The sequence below is a fragment of the Pan troglodytes genome, chromosome 15, assembly GCF_028858775.2.
Source record: "Pan troglodytes isolate AG18354 chromosome 15, NHGRI_mPanTro3-v2.0_pri, whole genome shotgun sequence".
Lineage (NCBI taxonomy): Eukaryota > Metazoa > Chordata > Mammalia > Primates > Hominidae > Pan > Pan troglodytes.
Window position 1 is genome coordinate 70583492 of NC_072413.2, and position 20382 is coordinate 70603873.

A 20382-nucleotide genomic window follows, 5' to 3' on the forward strand; every position below is an offset into this window, starting at 1 on the left:
GCAGCACTCACTTAGGGGAGGAATAAAAAGTGACATGGTGTCTTCCCACTGCCATGCCCACCTGTGTCTTACCAAAATGCACAGTAGCTTCCAACTAAAACCACATTGACTGATTGAGACCAGGGAGCTCATGTTCTAGTTCCCTCAATTTCCCCCTTGACCCCGTTCATCACATGTTGTACTATTACCTGTCTGGTGCCTGCCTCCTTGGCAAGATTGTGAGCCTCATGAGAGGTAGAGCTTTGTCTTCTCTGCTGTAGCCCCAGTACCTAGCATAGAGTAGAGGCCTTTATTTATCTATCTAAAATTTATTTTTGGAAGACTGACTCTTAACTTGCAGCCTCAGGAAACCAATTCCCTGGGCATGGACCAGGAGTCCTATACCCACAGGCTGTTGCTTTAAGGCCATTGCTAAGCAGACTCTGGAGACTCTAGCAGCAGATGTGTCCTCTGTGATACCTCTTGCTCTTTGCCCAGGGCAGCCAACTCACTGCCTTCATGGAAGGCAGCTGAGAGAAAAGAAGCAATGACTCAGCTGGCTTCTAGATGGGTCCTGCACCAGAGGTCTCTCTCTCCCCAACCATGTTCCCCCACCTCTGCTGTGAGTCATCTCTGATTCATCAACCTCCCTTCCCCTAGAAAATCTAGGGGGCTCCTTTCAGGATGCCCTAGGATCTTCTCTGAGGGGTCTCCAGAAAAGGAGCTGCTCTACTTCTGCAGATGAAGCTCTCAGTTAAGGCCTGAAGCTATGCTGCCCGCTGTGCCCATGAAAGCTGTCACTGTGACTGTGGCTTCCCTGGTGCTATGTATGACGTGGCCAGAAGCTCATCACCAGGCAGCAACTGAGACCTGGAATTTGTTGCTCCTGGAGTCTCCCTGCAACCATGAAAGCACTAGTGTTTCTCTGGAGCCTGATGCGCATGCATGCGTGTTTCTCTCTCTCCCTCTCTCTCTTTCTCTCTCTCTTACACAATGCAGTCCTACTGCACACCCCAACATGAAAGGGCTCTACCCCCACAGGATCTCTACATTTGCAAGTGAGGTCCTAACTATCCGTAGGGAAAATAAGAGTTTCCAAGAGTTTTAAAGCCTTTTATTTGTTTACACATTCTCTAAATTGCAGACAAAAGATTCACTACGTGGGTAGTCAACATTGCTAACCAATCACAGAACAAGATACTAACCACAGCAAGGAAGGGGTAGGGGCTTGTGACTCAGTCTTTGAGAACGTGCGAGCATTCCATGGGATATTGAGGGGTCCCAAAGAAGAAGGCTGCTCGATCCCCACATCATTCTTCATCTCATCAGCGACAGGTCTCCCTCCCAGAACCCCATCAGGACAGGAGAAAAGACAGCAAGAGAGGTGGGGTGGTCCTGGCACGTGGGCCACCAGTCTTCTGAATGAAGAGCGAGTACCGGGTCAGGAGTCCACATCAGGTGTGGGCTGCTTCCAATCTGTAGGTTCTCCTGGAGACTGTCACAATCTGCCAGCTCTCTGGGAAGTCACAGAACCATCATGTCCCCTTGGGATGGCAGAAGATGTGGCACAGCCTCAATCTCCAACACTGAAACACTGAGAGAGCTTGATACGTTCCTTAGGCAGGGCAGAAACATCACAGCACTTCACGTTAGGAACCACGAAAGAGTGGGAACCTGACACACATGGGAAGGGCACATCCCCAGAGGACAGAGGACAAGGGTGGCACACACACCTACAGAGACCGCAACCACATCACAGTGAAGGAGGAGGACAGCTAACGGGGTGGGAGGTGGGAGCTTTTTGTTTGTCTGTTGCTGTCGTTGCTTTTTAGAGAAGCCAGGGTGAGCCAAATGGAGATATTGTCTCAAGACCATTACACACAGCTTCCCCAATCTGTAGCCCTTTTCTGTAACCTCATGAAAGCTGTGTCAGACTCAGTCCTGGTCTGTAGTACCCAAGCAGCCCAAGGCAAAAACTCATCTGCAAGAGGCAATGCGGCGTTGGGTCCCAAGGATCAGTGGGGAGGGCGTTCAAAGGAGCAAAAAGGAAAACCCTCTTTCATAGGCATTTCTCTCACTGGAGACCCACTCTCTTGGTCATTCCTTTATGACTGAGAGTCTCAGAAGGAGTTGTGAGCGTGAGGTAAAAGAGACAAGCAAGCATTTTGGAATGATGGGGATAAAATGTTGCAGTGGCTTCCCTCTCTGGTGCCCATACCTGGAAGAAGCAATCCCAGGTTTGCATCATATCTGCAGGTCTAGGGACATCAACGGAGGCAGCAATTGGAGATCTCAGTGCATTTCCAGGGTCTCTGACTCAACTAGAGGGCATCCAAGGCCTGGTGCAGCCTGTGCAGGCCTGAGCTTCCTCGTGGAGCAGCAGGTAGGCAGCTCCTTCCCAGGGACCTCGTCATCCTTCCTACCATAGGAGCCACCTGCCAAAGCCTACCCAGAGGAATCCCAGCGTTCACAAATGGAGGCGCCCTCACCAAAGCCACTGGACCAGCCTGTCCCTGAGAAGAGACACAGAGGGGCTTCAGCAATGAGAAGAAGAAAACCAATTTCTTTTGGCTTCTTAGCAGAGATGCTCCATGTCTTGGCTGTCAAAGAGAGAAACTGAGCTTGCAAATTGCCCTCACCCTGAACCCACTTGGCAACGGGGAGACGACCTGGTTGAGGTCTAGTTCTGGCTTTTGTGAATCGACCGTGTGACGTAGACAGCACAGCATCAGGCCAGGAAGGCGCCTGATGAGACCGTGTTCTCAGCCTGAGAGCACGCTCAAGGGCAGGTGGGAGATGGAGCCTTCTCAGAGCTCAGCCACTGGCTCTCGGGCTCCCAGGTTCATCCCTCAAGGAGCTGGGGACCTGAGGGCTCAGGGCCCACCACTGGCTGCCTGGGGGGCAGTGCTGCCAGTCTGGTGTGGAAAGGGTCCAAGTCAGAGGCCTTTGCCTCACCCCTTCCACCAGCAGGGCCATTCAGAGAAGTCTTGGCTCAAAAGAATGTTGCCCACAGGCTTTCAAGTAGGTGAGTGGACCAAACCCCTGCATGCTTTTCAGGCTGTCACGCACTTTAAAACCAGACTCACAGCCAAGCCTTGTGTCCCTGACTACCTCCACAGAGATCACCAGAATTCTCCTCACTGGGAGTCATGTGCCGTCCAGGGCCCCAGAGGAGCCTTCCCTTGGGCCACCCCTGACAGAGAAGCTACAGCTCTGAGCCAACATCCACACATGGACAGATACACACCTTCCCCCAAGCCCAGGCATTTTGCTTGAAAGCAAGGTTGGTGTGGCTTCTTCAGGGAATAACTCAAAGCTGAAATCTGGCTGTGACACGTGTGGAGAAAAGGAAAGATGAAACAAAGGGTTTATTCCTAATGCTGTCAACACAAACAACTGAGAGTCTAAGCCAGCACGAAGCTAGGATCTGACAAGCACCTGGCCAAAGGTGAGCATGGAAGGTTTGCTGAAAACCTCTCTGATGCTGGGTTTCATCCCTGCACACACCAGCAGTGCCAGATACAGGCATGGGGCAGCTGACCTTGTGGGGTCTGGTGGAGTGTGCCCAATCTGTACATGAAGCCCCCACCCCCCCAGTCCCCCTCTCTGCTTTCTCTAGCAGGGAAAAGACCACTGTGGGGGTCATTTTCTGCCTCTGATCAGGCCCTGCCAATTGCACCTCCCTGCCTTCCACCCCAGGAACCCACAAGCAGCTCTGGGGACACTGGCTGCCCAACACACTCCAGGCCAGGTGCCTTCATCAGTTCACCAGTTTTAATGCTGAGGACGCTGTCATCCAAGGGCATCCAGTGCTTGGAAAAGCAGATTAAAGCAACTAGACTGAGGTCATCTGTTTTCTTCCCCGACCCCTCAGCCTCCACAGGGTAGAAATCACTGGATGCCTCCACCTGCTTGTCTTCTACTGAGGAACATGCATCCTCAACAGAGAAACCTACATATACTTACACCTTCCGTGATGGCGCGATATTTGACCTACAATCACGATTGCTTGGCAGAGCTTAATTTTATGGCTGAAAAGCAACTTGAAGGCTAGGCCAGCATGTGGTTTATTTTCCAGCCCCTACAGGACCTAGAGCATTGCCTCGCACATAGTCGATGCCCTGCCAAGGGTTTTAATTTAGCCAGTAACAGCCTGCCCTGCAATGATTCATAGCAGGCAAAAGATGGGTTCATTTTCCTTCAGAGGAAAAACCCCCAGGGTGGACAACCATGGCAGATGAGTGGGGGGCAGCTTGGATGGACTCTGTTCCCTTTCCCGACCAGAGGAGCACAAATGCCCCCTAAGCATCTGACCATTCATTGCAAAAGCATGACCCATCTGCTTTCCCAAATGCCATGTGGACCAGATGCATTGGTGAGCCAGGGACGCCCTGCCTACCTACCCCGCCTCTCTCCAGCCACCTGCTCCCCACCTCCTCTGCTCTGAGGTAATCATTCTATATTTTCATGCTCTTGCTCACATATCAGGCAGTGTTTCTGTCCTTTTTTTTTTTCTAGTACCTAATTTAGGCTTCTTCAACTACATGTTGAAAATGTGCACGGGGTATATTTTCTTTTTCCTTTACGCCACTGTTGCTTCCCACTTCCCACCTCCACCCCACTCCTTAGCATCTATCACGGCAGAGGGAAGGGAGGAAACAGTGCAGGGAAGGGAGAGGGCAGGAGGAGAATCAGGGTCTCAGTGGGGAGTAGACATGGAAGGGCAAACCAAGTCCGTATAAACCACAAACCCCATTCTAGCCATAAAAGCTTTGCATCCCTTTGATAGCAGAATTGAGACTTTTGAAGTACCCAACTATTGCCAAATGTCTTTCATGAAAAGAAGCATAGGTGAACGAAGGGAAGAGAAGGAGAGAGGTTGTGGAGCCAGTGGCTTTCCAAGCACAAGGCTCCCTTTGCAACCCTTGTGGCTGTGCAGAAGCTGAGAGCTGGAGGAGCAGGACTGGAGAAGACTTCAGGAAAGATGCACCTTGCCTGGCAGCCCCTGGCTCTCCCTCTTGTCCTGGAGCAACATCAAAGTTTCCCTTTGGTTCATTAAGTAGGGCGTGTGTGTGTGTGTGTCTGTGTGTGTGTGTGTGTCTGTGTGTGTGTGTGTGTGTATGTGCGTGCGCGCACGCATGCACATGGGCATTCCTGTTCTCATCATCAATATTCATAACATTGAAATGAAGAACAGAGATGCAGAGAGGCGAGCAAATGAGCAAATGGGATGCAGTGAGTGAAAATATAACCTGGGGGTCTGTAGGGTAGTGTTGCTGAGGGAATATATAGGCCCCAGGGGCTCACAGGCCTCAGCCATTTCCTACAAGGCCCACTTACCTGCCCTCCCGTCCCCACCATGGCCGCGTTTATTTGCTAGACAGGGTTGGTGCCAGCCTACAGGGCCATTTTGCTCAATGCCTGGGCTAGAGGTCATGATGAGTAATTATATCTCTGTCCAAGAGGGTTCTGGCTGCCTGCCAGTCCTGGTTCCTGCCTTCCTCTGGCCTGCCCTAGGAAATGTCGCCATCAGCAAAATACTCCCTTCTCCTGGTGGAGCCAAAGAAGGGGAACTGTGGAAGGTCCCTCTCTCAAGGCCACCTGCCCTATGACCTGAGGCTGGCACTGAAGCAGAGAAAGGGAAGGAGTGGGGACAGAAGTTGGAACCAAGGGCCCTGGGGAGTCACCTCAGGACCCCCTCACAGCCAGGGCTCACTCAGAACCCAGAGTGAGCCTGTTCCCAGGAACCCACTCACTTCCAAATCTTTCCCCTCATGCAGGGAGTTCCCTGTTCCTTCTAGAAAACCCATGGTAGGGAACTGGCAAGCCCGGACCCCTCCTCCTCAGAGTTTCCTGACAGCTCTTCCTTTGGGCCTCTCTTCAAGCTGCCTGGGCTGCGCACATGGAGGGGGTGCCCGCCGCACAGCCAGGCCTCCCCGGGGACAGCTGCTGAGAGGCTCTAAGGCAGCTCCCACTCGCTCTGCCTGGGAGGCTGTCTATCCTCCCACATCCCGGGTGCCCAGCAGGAAGCACCCCCATCTTCCTCTCCCCTCCTTCCCCCTGCCCCACTCTCAGCTGTCCACTCACAGACCAGAGGGTCTCCAGCCTCCCTAGGAAGGGGTTCCCAGCTCTCCAAGACCCTCCACCAGCTGCCCAAAGGCCTTGAACCAACCCATCTGTCCCATTGTTTCCACACTCAGGGCTGGTGGCCGTGGCCTCTGGCAGAGAATCATAAGCAGACTCCCAAACCCTGGGAATGCTCAGAAATGGGGGAGGGAGCCCCAACCCCCAGACAGCTATGGAGCCCACCTTCTGACCACGGACCAGTTAGACTCTATGGCAAGCTGGGGTTCAGGTAGGGAGATTCGTAGGCCTGAGGCAAATTAAAACAGCTGTTCCCCACCATCACCATCCTTCCCCTTCACCTGGTATCCAAAAGCGTGCTTTGGGGATGGGAGTAAGATTTCAAAACGGGCAACACACAGCAGGAAGAGGAGGAGCTCTGTCCACTTTGCAGAGGGGAGAGGAGCAGGATGGCCAGTCCCCCTCTTCCCTTCCCAGCTACTGGTGTCCTGGGCTTGGGGGACAGGGGCCTGGGGGCCTGACCCCTCTGGTAGCAGTGCCTGGAAATGCTTCACTCCCCAAGGCTGCAGGCATGATCCAGCCCTCCTTCACTGCCTTCTCTCCCCAGCTGGGTGAGGGGCTTACTTTGCCCTCAGAAGCATCCCTGAAACCCCACACAACCAATGGGCGGCCTCAAGAAAGAGGGAGCTGAATCAGTGTTCAGAACTGGGCAGAGGTTTGGCCTTTTTATAAAATAATAATAATAATAATCTGTTGCCCAGGATCACAAGCCTCAGAAAAAAAAAAAAAAAAAAAAAAGAGTTACAGTCACTGTTCACTCCCACCTGCTGCCCTCCAGCTCCTTAGCTCGAGGATTTCTCCCTGAGGACATCCAGCTCTCTGCCTTTTTCCACCGGAGATCCTCACCCCTCCCAAATGCCCTCCCACCCTCCCTTCCCCAGGCACCCCTGTCTTTCTCCCTCCCCAGGAATGGAAGCCTGCTAAAAGGGACACCAAGTCACCACTGCTACCAGGAGCCAGGCCTGGGACTTGCGGCATCCTGCGGGAGTGTGAGCGTGGCTCTGGCCAGAGCCAACTTCTCCCTCGGGCTGAGACATGGGGACCCCCTGAAGAGGGGCTAGGAGGGGCAGCCGGGGAGTGAGAGAAGAAGGGGCTGCTTCTGTCCCAGCACTTCCACGACAGGCTAAAAACCAGCCTGGGGGGCAGGGATGTGGTCCTCAGGGCCCGCCCTGGGCCACAGGCGGTGCAACACCCCCTACCTCCTCACACACAGACCCAAAGAGGAGACTATAAGCCCCTCTTCTTTGAGTCCTGAGGCCTGAGGTTGCCAGCAACCTTTCTTCAGCGGCATAAAAGAGCACAGGTCTCCTCCACTTGCCCCGAAAGGAAAAGTAATAACAATCATCTCATTTTTCTTCCTTAAAACATCAAAACTTTTTAAGCGGAGGGTTGAAAGGAAGCCGGCTGTATTCAAAGCACGAATACAAAAATGCACCAGGAGTGTGTAACCCTCCAGGGTATCATGAAACCATCACTGTGAAACCCAAACCCTCCCCCAACTTCAAAACCTGTTATCTTCCCCAGCTCTGGAGGAATCTGGCCTCCTTCCCTCCCTTCCACCCACCCACAGGCTCTTCCCTGGTTCCAGTCGGCTGGGCTCAGCCTGCCCAGGCTTCCGGCTTCCTACCTCGCCCTGGGGCAGGGACAGGAGCAGGGGAGCCTTGGGACCTGCTGGCTCCTGCTTCAGGGGCGATGAGTCAGTGAGGGGTTCCAAAGGAAAGCCAGAATGTCAATATCCTAGCAGGAGCCCTGTTTCTATTTCCACATAATGTTGCCTGCACTGGATTTGCTACAGATCCAAAAAGCAGGGTTTCAAAAATGCCTACAGGAAACAGGATTTCCACTTCCGGTTGGGTCTGGCAGCCTCACCTCTCTGGTTTGCTGGAGCCACAGTACAGAGGGGTGAAGCCCAGCAAAGTTCTCCTGGCTGTTCCCAGCATTTGAGCCGGAAGACAACCACATCATTATCTCCATTTGGTGGCCTCTGCAGAAAATGACAATAGCTACCATGGAGTGGGGACCATCATCATGCCAGACCCGTACCAGGATCTTTACCAATGTCACCTCGAATACCGGCAAAGACCATGCTGGATAGGCCATGTTTCCCCACCTTACAGACATGTGAAATGAGGCTCAGAGAGGTGAAGTCATTGGCCCAAGGTCAGTCAGCTAGAAAGTGGCAGCGTTGGTCGGAAAGTGAGCGTTACCCATGAACTGAAACAAATCATAGCCCTCTCTAAAAGTCACCTTTCCATTCTCAACTGCATTAATCTTATAGAAGGAGTATCCTGAGCACCTTCATTTTAAAGTCCCCAACCCCATGTACATCCCTCACCTCCACCCCACAGCCCATGCAAGTCATGATTTCCTTGGCCACAGCCCAGCCCTGGCAATATAAACTCCCTTTGGTCACAAGGGAGATTTGAAGAAGACGTCTAACATTGGCTAATGCACACAAGAAGGCGGACATGGAAAACATCTGGAGTTCTTCCCAGACAAGCATGGCTCTGCAGTGCTTGTTTATGTAACATGATGCTTAAGAGTCCCAGTGTCACTCTGGAATAGGCAGGACAAGTGTTACTATCTCCACTTTCCAGGTGGGCAATTGAGGTTCAGGGAGGTTAGGTGACTTGCCCAGTGTCACACAGCTACTCCATGGCAGAGGCAACACAAAAACCCTGATCCTTCACATGCATCCTATGATTCTATCTCATTCTCTGGGGTTCAAAAAAAAGAGACCAATTTGAAGTTTACCAACCCCGTCCTCTTTTGAACACAGAAGTGATAAATGTGACCACGGAGACTTTTGTCTGCTTGTAGTACCCTGGCAGTGCCAGCCCACAAGCTGGCTTGCTATCCCCGCTTTCCAGATGGGGAAACTGAGGCCTCCAAAGATGAAGAATGGGTTGGGCCCATTCTTCAGGGAGTAATGAAGCTGAGAGGGGAACTCCGGGGCCATCCTAACGTCACTCCAGAGCCCTGACCCTCACCAGTGCAGGCAAGTTCCAGTGCCCTGCCTTGGCCTGGGAGACCCAGCTGAGGCTCAGCTTGTGTAGGCAGAGCAGACATGGGGCTGAGATCGAACAGGGCTGCCCTATCACCTGCACTTCTGTGGAAAACAAATTTGCACATACTCTGAAGAGGACGTGTGAAGTTGTAGAGCCACAGTTTGGGGTTTCGGACTTGCTTTTTAAACTTTTAAGCTATTGTGGCACTTGGGAACATTTGGGGAACTTTTTTTTCTAAATTTAAATTAAAATGACGCTCAAAACCAATTATTAGCCTTTGGAGACAGCCTGCTTTGCGTTTTGTGGGAAGAGAGAGAGCTGGAGTAGTCAGGAGAGAAAATGTGCCCCTCTGATGGAATGTCACCCTCCCTATCCCTCCCTGGGCCTTCAGGATTCAGACAAGCTCACCGACCAGCAGGCGGAAGGAAATTACTTATGAGGAAGATGAAAATTCCATCCGGACGGGGGCCCTTTAAATGAGACCATTATGTATGTGTGTGATTCCCTCTGAGGCCACAGGCCCCTGCAGGAGAGTGACCCCCATCGCTTGCCACAGGTCACTCTGCTGAAGCGTGGGGGAGACCCACACTGCTTGGTTTCATGCCAGGCTGCCCTGGGTCCACTGGCCAAGAGCAATTAGCCTAGAGAAGAGCACTCCTGCCGAGGGACAGCACAAATACTGCGGCCGGGCAGAAGTGGCCCAACTAGCCCGAGTCTCCGGGAGCTTCCTCAGGAGCTGAAGAACTAAAAATAACCTGGGCCTTTGTTGTGAGCAGCCAGACCACAGAGATGGAGCTGATTTCAGAGAAGCCAAGCATGCGCGAGGGTTCCGCTCACCGAGACCTGCCCTTTGGGCAAATGATTTTTCCAGAAATATGTCAGTTATTGTGCTGCTGCTGCGATTCAAAGTCAGCCCAATCCGCTCCAGCCCTCGGGGCTATCTTCCAACACACAGAGTTCTCGGAAGCTCAGCCTCCCCACCTCTTTCTTCTACACACATTTTTTTTGAAAACAAGAGTCCTGCATGTTTGGGGAGCTTAGGAGACAAGAGCAGCCCCCGCACTGAGAGTTCTAAAATGTGGCCACCCTGGTCGTGAATAATGACCATGTCACCCTAATTATTTGTTTAGATAACAATCTTCTCTCCCCCATCCTAAAATTCCCAGTCAGGTCTCAGTAGACAATAGCGAACAAACACTACGTGGAAGGAAGAAATTACTTGGAAAAAGGAATTCAGAGCGTCGCATCAATACTGAAGGTTTCTCAAAGCTGCAGCCCCCTGTATCCAGCATTCGGACACATGATTGGGCAGCCTTCGCTCCCCTTCCTGGTTCTTCAGTCCCACCAGGAGAAGCTGAACCAGGTCTCCAGAACCAGGTGGGCTGAGAGGCAGAGGCTTGACCGTCTTCCTCTGTCCATAGGCCATGACTGGTCTCACCTAAAGGATGCCCCAGCTCTGAAGGTCAAGGAACCAGCCTGGCCTCTTGCAAAGTCTCTCCCGATGGATAACAAGTACTGACTGGCTATGGCGGGGCCTTGGCACCATTTCCACAATGTTTCCTCCCATGTCTCTGCGCGTCTCCCTCCCTCCCCGCCCCCATCTAGTAACTTTAAGCAGTGGCTCAAGACCAGGCTGGCTGTGGATGCCACTGCTGGGGTTCTAGAAGGCAACTCTTTGTCTCCACGGACACCAAGGAACAAGAAAGGGTTTCAAGACCCCAAGTCTAGAAGTTTCCAGTGAGGCTTGCCATAAACGACAACTTCTCCACAGCCCTTTGTTCCTCAGGTGAGAATTTCAGGATGCAGACCCTAAGCTGGGGGCATGGGGGCTGTGCCAAGATTTCTTGGAACACAATAGATAAAAAAACACCACACTACACACAAGTAATGGATGAGTGGTCAGGAAATGGCTTCCCTTAAAATGGGAACCAATGAGAGGGCCTCGGTGCTATGGTAAAAGTGAGAGGGGTTCCACAGGGCTGGGGCCGGAGGTGTTCTTCCAAAGTGCAACTTCCTTCCGGTAGAGACAAGGAGGTGCTGGCTGAAGTTCCGTACATATCGGGGGAGGTCAGGAGATGCCTCACCCTCTTCGTTCCATGTGTCCGTGCCCCTCTGGGACTATTTCTTTTCCTTGCAGTTGGTCTGGCTGGATATGTGGGAGGAGGGCGCGTTCTGGTTTGAACTGGGCTCTGCTTTAGGATCTCCAGCAGCGAGTCACATTCCGTGACCTGGGGCCCTAGGCCTGGCAGCCAAAGGCTGAGGCTTTCTCTTTGAGCAGTTCCCAGCATAAGTGGCAGCTCCAGCTTCCTGCAAGAAATGAGATGGCTTTAGTAGCAGCCCCTCTGCTAACTCTGGAGCCCCACCCCAGTGGCCCTAACTTCTTGTAAATCCTGTTTCCTTTGAACTTTGGCAATGCAGAAACCAAGTCCCAGGCCTGAAAACGTGCCAGAGTCTGTGGCTCAGCAGAAAGCAGGTGCTCAGAGGAGATGGGCTCAACTCTTATCAAGACCCTCACTACTAGTGTCATGCCTCCAAACTAGTGTCGCCGGGCCTGCGCCAGTTCTCCTGGAAGCTCACACCTCCAGGTCATCTCCACTGCATGTCTGGGAAAAACTTCCTTGGCCCTCAAGTTGAAATTTCAGCTGCTTGGACTGTGCCTCAGTTTCCTCATCTGTAAAATGGCAGTCATCGTACCTACCTTGTGGGGTTGTGATGATTAAATGAGACAAGACATGAACATGTAAACCCATTAGCACAAGGCCTGTACCATAGTGAGAGCTCAGTAAGTGCTAGTAGTAGTAGTATCTGTTGCTGTTCTTATTGTTGACTTCATCATCATTACCTTCTGGGGGCTCAGCCACCGGGGGATTTAAACAGTACATGTGATAGCCTCGGTCACAGTCATCGCAGAAGAGTAGCTGGTCCTGGTGGAACACAGAGTAAGCACAGAGGAGGAGAGATTCCATTATTCGGGGCCAATGTCTGGCCCCCACTTACCCATCAGCCTTATTTCCACGTCGGTCTCACTGGATCCCCTTTCCAGGCCCCACTTGGAGTCCTCACTGTCCCCTGAACACGCCTGTGCTTTTCCCACAACTGGAGTTTCCCCCTCTACCTCCCAGCCTATATAAATCCTACCCCCATTTTAGGGTTCTGCTCAACTCGTACCTCCTCCAAGACGCCTTCTGTGACTAACACCTCACATCCAAATTTAAAGGGATCCCTTATTCTTCTGAACTTCCAAAGCCAATAGCTCTGCTTCCAAAGGGCAGAAAATGTCTCTATTCTCCATGACTTTATATATTTGAAGATCTTAATTGAATTCTTCTGGACTCCACTCTCTCCATCTGTGAAATGGCCAACAGCTGTACTGGGATGAACCTCAGAACCTCTTCAGGGTTTCATTAGAATGTAGAAAAATGCAAGTAGCGCCATCCCTCGGCTTCCAGAAGCTTCCTCACTGTCTGGAGGCTGGAGCCCAGGTGAGAGCAGGGCACCCCAGGGTTGTGGTTAACTTCAAAGGACACAGGCCATATCTTTGCACCTATGGCTACTTCTGCCTGGAGGCTCTCCCGGGCCCTGACCCTTTCTCTGCATGTCCATTCCCTGCCTGCCCTTCAAGTACGTCTTCTTCAAGCACTTCTTTTCCACAAAGACTTTGCTAATCTACCTCAACTGGAAGTTGTCTCTTCCCTCGTGCAGCCCTGTGGTGCTTTCCCTTTCTGTGACATTTAAATGCATTTTCCTTTCTGTTACATGCCTGGCATGTGGTAGACATCTAATCACGTTTGTTTTCTTGGCTGGGCGCTGTGGCTCATGCCTGTAATCCCAGCACTTAGGGAGGCCAAGGCGGGTGGTTCACTTGAGGTCTGGAGTTCGAGACCAGCTTGGCCAACATGGTGAAACCCCATCTCTACTAACAATACAAAAATTAGCCAGGCATGGTGGCGTGCACCTGTAATCCCAGCTACTCAGGAGGCTGAGGCAGGAGAATCTCTTGAACCCGGGAGGTGGAGGTTGCAGTGAGCCAAGATCGCACCACTGCACTCCAGCCTGGGCAACTGAGTGAGACTCTGTCTCAAAAAAAAAAAAAAAAGACATCTACATGTTTGTTTTCTTGAATAGTTCATTTGGAACATGCCTCTTTTTTCCACCCTTTATCCCCTTTATGGACTATAAAGCCCTTGGGGGCAAAATCTTGTTTTCCTCATCACTGCATCCACTGTAGAGACTTCCTTGCATACAGGAGCTGCTCGGAAACTGTTTGTGATCTGGCCCCACCCCCTAGTTTCAGCTCTGTTCTATTTGGTGATTGTTGAAACTGTTTGGATGGCTTATGAGGCTTTTTCAAAATAAAGTTTTATATCAAATCTCACCTTGGCCCCCACCAGTGCAGAAATCCTGGATAAAATTAGATATAGCAGTTGGAATCCCCAGGGAGCAAGCAATGAGGGCTTTTTTTGTCATGCTAAAACCCGTCAGTGGGGCAACAGGAGAGCTTTTGAAGAGTTATCAACAGGGGAGTGATATGATCAGATTGCAGTTTAGAAAGATCTTACTAGCTGCTATGTAAGAGTAGATACCCAGTAGGGGAGAGGTTCATTCAAGAGGCCCGGGGACCAGTTAGGAAGCTGCTATAGCTATCCAGGTGCGTGATGATGGTGGCCTGAATTACAATTGCGGCATGGAGAAAGAAATGGGTCTTGCTCCCATTTAAGCATCATTGATTAGATGGGGAGAGTGATAGGGAAGAAGCCAAGGATGCCGTCTGAGTTGTGGCTTGGTCAGCAAGCCAGATGATACAGCCACCCACTGGGACATAGGAGGAAGAGCAGACTCATGGGAGGGAGAGGGCAACCTCAGCTATAGACATGTTCTACAGATAGGGATGACCTGGAGGCTGTTGAAGAGAGCAGGAGAGAAGTCTGGGCCTGAGATATGGGAGTCATTGTAATTAGATGGCAAGTGAAGGTCCTAGGAGAGGAGGCCCAGAATGTGTGAGAGCAAATGTCTTTGACCTTGTCTTCATGGAGAAGTGTCCATGAACCCCTTGAAATGATACACACAATTTTGTACATAGGTAGAAATGTACATTTTTCTATGGAAAGAGTAAATCCGTAGCTTTCATTGAATTCTCTGAAAGATCAAGGACCCAAAAGAGTTTACTGAGAAGAAGGCCAAGAGTTTACTGAGAAGAAGTACACTTGGGGTACTCCAACTTTACAGGACAGGCAGAGAAAAAAAGACTGAAAAGGAACAGTCAGAGAGGTGGGATGAAGACGAGCACACTGTAGTTTACGCCAAAACAGTTACATCATTATTGCAGAGCCAGCATAAGCTACAGGACAATTTGATTTAGGGATAATACAAGGAGAAACAAGTTAGGATGGAGACAGAAAACAGACAGGACTTGTCAGAAACAGTGTTATTAATGCCTTAAAAACAGTAATAACCCCTACTACAGCAGTGACATGGGAAATACAAATAGGTAGAATATCCTGGATTACAATTTCCCAAAGGAAAACTAGGCATCTGAGAGTTTAAGTGCATTTTGCATGGGTTGACCACTGTCTAGCACCATATTCTCTTCTCTTCCACCACCAAGAGCCCCCAGCTTATGCTAACTCTCATGACAAACACAATTTTAGTACCTCTCACTACCAACTATCCAGGAACCAGGAATCACCTATTACTACAGTTCCAGCAGAATGGGAATCCCATTCTCGGATATCCAGGGTAAATCCCTGACCATGTGAGAGGAATCCTAGCGCCCCAACAACCTCACCCCCTGACTCCTCCTCAAAGGCTCTGCCAAGTCAACAAAAAAATCCTCTACATTTACACTATCTGTAAAGCCAAAGACCAGCATCAACCTAAATGTCCATCAATAAGGGAATGGTTGGATAAGTAAAAATTATGCAGCTGTAGGAAGGAATGAAGAATGTCTATATATTCCTCCAGATTAATCTCTAAGATATTCAGAGAAAACAAGCAAGATGGAGAAAACATATATACTTGTTACCATTTTTCATGGATTCATATATACACACACATGTTTACATTTAAACAAAATGGAAAGACAAATCATATTTTTTTAATGGTTGCCTATATGCAGAGTGAAGGAATAGTGTGGAAGAGGTAAGTAGAGAGCTACATTTCTTTGAATATAATGTTTCTTTATAAATTTGATTTTAGAACCAATAAATATTTTACACAGTCATAAAACAAAATTTAAATAGCAATATGTCCCTAAAAAAACAAAAGAAAAATGAGGCAAATGAATTTGGTTATGTATCCAATTGGTAGCATAACCACACAGAGAGAAACTATTCCATCTGACTATAAAACAATTAATTTGACAATACATCCTTAGTAGGACATACCTTAAGGTCATACATAAATGCAGATCTGCATATATATGTGTGTGTGTGTAATGTTCAGCAATTATATTATTGGTTTAAATATTGGAATCAATATTCTGAGACTGCTTTATGTGCATCAAATGAGTAATTATGTTGGTATTATTGAAGAGCAAGATTTTGTAACATGGTTGAAAGAAAATAGAAATGTAGGCCAATGAAGTTAAGTCAAAACTCAATAGTTGGTTCTAAGTATGAACTGGATGCATCAGTATAAATTCATGGTGTAGTGTATCTTTAAAACAAGCAAAAAATATTTTCTAACTCTGTCCACAGAAACTGCTCCAAAACAATGACTAACAGCAAAATTAGCACCCCTAGCACCCATATTATGTTCTCTAAAGACCATTGCCCACTAAAAGGAATTAGGAGTCCTGGGAGAAATAAGTGATTCCAGGTCTGGAGCATAAAATGTATAAATATATTTACATATTACAAAGTAAGGAAGCTATCAAATACTATTAGGATTATGTCAAAAGGACTCAGGATCCAACCTGAATATGTTACCACTGGTCAAAGATGGGACAATTTTACCTATAATGGATTACAACAAATAAAATATGTTTAAAATCTTAAGTTCATAAACATATTTTTTAAAACCTTAGTCACCTTCAGAAGATGCTAGAGAAACATCACACTATATTTTTATTTATTTATTTGAAATAATTTTAACCTTAGAGAAAAGTGCAGAAATTATGCAGAGAATTGTACTCACTGTGCCCTAATATTAACATCTTATATTACTATAGCAGAATTACGAAAATCAGAAAATTACCATTGGTGTAATACTGTTAACTAATCTACAGACTTTATTTTAATTTCTCCAGTTTTCCCACCTATGTCTCTTTTTTTTTTTTTTTTTTTTTTTTTTCTGAGACAGAGTCTCACTCTGTTGCCCAAACTGGAGTGCAGTGGTGCCATCTCGGCTCACTGCAGCCTCCTTCTCCCGGGCTCAAGCAATTCTCCTGCCTCAGCGTCCTGAGTAACTGGGATTACAGGCATGTGCCACCACGCCTGGCTAATTTTTGTATTTTTAGTAGAGACAGGGCTTCACCAAGTTGGCCAGGCTGTTCTCCAGCTCCTGACCTCAGGTAATCCGCCCGCCTCAGCCTCCCAAAGTGCTGGGATTACAGGCGTGAGCCACCACGCCCGGCCCCCAACCTATGTCTCTTTACCAGGGATCCAATCCAAGATCCCTCATTGCATTTAATTGTTGTGTTTTCTTAGTATCCTTCAATCTGTGACAGTTCCTCAGTTTCTTTGTCTTTCATGAGCTTGACACTTTCAAAAAATCCAAGCCACTGATTTTGTAAATGTCACTCAATTTCAGTTGGATCTTTTCTCATGATAAGATCCACATATGCATACATTTTTAGCAAGAATACCACTAAAGTAATGTTGTGCCCTTCTTGGCGCATCATATCGGGGGAAATTGAGGCCAGTATGTCTTACTACTTGTAATGTTATCTGTGATTATATAGTTAAGGTAGTGTCTGCCATTTTTTTCACTGTAAAGTTACTGTTTTTCCCTTTGTAACATACTAATAAGTAATATTGTTGGGGAGATACTTGGAGATCATCTCCTCAACAAGAGAAATAGGATATTTGAGATTATGTAAATATCCTATTTCTCATCATACTTTTGCCCACTAATTTTAGCATCAATTGACAGTTCGTCCTTATAACCATAACTGTGAAGTGTGCCCAATGATTATTTCCCCTTTCCCTCTACATTTACTCGTTGGAATTCTGCTCTAAGGAAGAGCTTACCTTCTCCTCTGTTTACTTATTTATTCAATTTTTATATTAGTATAGATATTTATTTTTTCTTTAGGTTATAACCTAATAATATCATTATTTTTTTGCTCAAGTTTTCCTAGATTTGGTCATTAGGGGTTCCTTTAAGTTGCTTCCTGTGTCCTCTAGACACATGAAAATATCCTTTCATTTTTTGAACACTTCCTTACTTTCTGACACCACATAATCCTCCAGGCTTATCTGGCATATTTTGCATCCCAGCCCTGGAATCAGCCATTTCTCTAAGGATCCATGGTTCTTTTTATGAGAGAATGGTGTTTAGAAACCAATTCCTTGATGCCATGTGTCTTCATTGCTTCTGTGTTGTCATTGCTTCTAGGCCCTCCCAGCCAACACAGCTAGGAAATAAATGTATGTGTAGGTATACATGCATACATCTCTACTTATTTCTGTCTATTAATATGTGTGTACACATATGGCTAGATATAATATGTATAAACTATATATAACACATTGTATGTAAAATCATGAATTCATAGTGATACCCACTATTCCAAACCAATGCCTTCAATCTAGCCTTCCCCCCTTTATTTGGTTATTCTTTTTCTGACTTTGAGAAACTAGACTCTCATTAGTCACAATACACAGTCATTAGTTCAAATCTAGCATACGTAGTTTCAGAATTACTAATTCATATACCTATGAAAATAAATTAACTAGAGTACAGTATTTGTGGTGCAGTTATTTCTGTCCTTAGCTTTACAACACACAGTCAAAATACTGTTTTCCAAAGTTACTTAGGTTATTCTTTTCTTCCTCACTCTTCGGTATAGTTAGATTATCTATTTACGTTATACTGTTTATTTGTTACTGTTTTTATTTCATTTTAGTTTTTCCCTACATCTTGGTTGATTTTAAGTATTTATCTATTTGGGAGGTATGTAAAACCTTATGATGGTTGTAAGAGTCAAAGCTATACAAGAAAGTATTCTCAAAGAAGTGTTGTTCCTCCCTTATCCCTACTATCCCATTTTCATTTTCCCATTTTTCTCTACCCCATTCTCCCAGACCCGTGTAGGTAACCGGTCTCATTAGCATCCTGTTTATTCTTCCTATATTTCTTTTACACAAGTGAGCAAATGCACGTAGGTTTTCTTATGTCTCTTTTTTCTTACAATAAGGTCAGCATACTATAGATATTCTATTTTACTTTGCTTTTTTACTTAATATATTCTGGAAATCACTCCAAATCAATTCATAGACATCTGCCTTATTCTTTTTAACAGCTGTATAGTACTCCACTGTATGGCTGTGCCATTGTTTATTCAACAACTACTCTTCCATATATGGATATTTAGGTTGTTTCCAATATTCTGTAGTAATGAACAATGCTATCACAAATAACCTTATGCATTCCATCATGTTGCAGGTATATCTTCAAGGTAGATTCCTGTAGGTGAGAATGCTTAGTCAAAAGTTAAGCGCATATTAGCTCTGTTAGGTATTGTCAAATTTCCCTCCCCAGGGTTGTACTAATTTGTATTCCCACCAACAATGTATGAAGGCACCATTTTTCCCATAGCTTCATCAACAGAATATATTGTCATACTTTTCAACTTTTGCCCATCTGATAAGTAAGAAATGATATCTCAGCTTTGAGTTTCTTTGTGAGTGCATTTGAACTTTTTTTTTTTTTTTTTTGCATCTTTAAGGGTCATTTTTATATCTTTTGTGGGTTGTCTTTCATGTATTTTTCTCATTTCCTATCAGGTTTCTGGTCCTTTGTCCTCAATTTTTAACACTTCTTTTTATATAGGGAATTAGCCCTTAAACTGTGGTACATGCTGCCAAAATTTCCTCCCAGTTTGTCAGTTGTCTTTTGACTTTATCATGTTTTTGACTATGCAAAATGTTTATGTAGTCAGATATACCAACATTTTATTTAATTGCTTCTGGATTTTGAGTCACAGTTTGAAAACCTTTTCCTGTATTTAGATTAAAGAGGAATTTACTTGTGCTTTCTTCTAGTACTAGCGTGGTTTTACTTTGTACATTTAGATCCCCAATGTATTTGGTGATTATTTTTATGTATGGTGTAAGATATAAATCTAATTTTGTCTTTTCTCAAATGGTTACCCCATTGTCCCAGCACCATTCATTTAAAAGTCTGTCTCTGACCCAGTAATTTTAGATGTGACCCTTACCCTATACTGTATTTCCATATGTAGTTGGATCTATTTATGGGCTTTCTATTCTATCTCAACTGGTCTATTTCTCTCCTCATGCATCAGTGCCACACTGTTTTATCTATAGAGGCTTTACAGTATGTTTTAATATCTGGTAGGGCTAGTTTCCATCACAGTTTGTTTATCAGTATTTTCTTGCCTATTTTTGCATGTTTGTTTCTTCATATGAACTTAAGTATCGATTTGTCTAACTCCATAAAAAAAGTTTGTTGATATTTTTATTGGACCTGAGATAAATTTATAAATTAACTCAGGAAGAACTGACATCTTTATAATGTCAAGTCATTCTATCCAAGATCATAGGATGCCTTTCAATTTGTTCTTTGTGTTTTTGAAAAGTGTTTAAAAGTTTTGTTTATATAGGTTTTGCACATTTGTTGTTAAATATATCCCTAAGTATTTCTTCTTTGTTGCTATTATAAATGGAATTATGTTCTCTAACTGGTTATTGTTTGTATATGAGAAGGCTGTTAATTATGTGTGTTAGTTTTATAATCTGTTACCTTTTATGTTTGAGTTAGCTTATCACTGATTCTCTAAGGTTTTCCAGATATACTATCATATAATACAAAAATAGAGTTTTATTACTTTGTTATCCATTCTTACATCTCTAATTAAATTCTCCTGTCTAATTGCATTAGGTAATGTCTCTAGAATAGTGTCGAATCATAGTTATAGAGATAGTGAGCATCCTCCCCTGGTTCCTAATCTTAGTGGAATTGTGCCTAGTGTTTTCCTCATTAAATAAGATACTGGCTTTAGTTCTAAGGTACAAATACTTTATCATGTTAAGAAGATATCCCACAATCACTATTTTTAATGTTTTTA

The 20382-nt window shown here is 46.5% G+C and overlaps 1 protein-coding gene across 1 annotated transcript in view; it reads right to left on the minus strand.

The window, feature by feature from the left end:
• Positions 1-1078: 1078 nt before the first annotated feature.
• DPF3 (double PHD fingers 3) overlaps positions 1079-20382 on the minus strand; it is a 285829-nt gene continuing 266525 nt past the window's right edge. The window contains exons 10-11 of the mRNA XM_054666070.2: positions 11974-12055; positions 1079-11438 (exon numbers count right to left, since the gene is read on the minus strand). Of these exons, the coding sequence (XP_054522045.1) occupies positions 11368-11438; positions 11974-12055 (153 nt within the window). The 3' untranslated portion in view covers positions 1079-11367. The remainder of the gene's footprint in view (positions 11439-11973; positions 12056-20382) is intronic.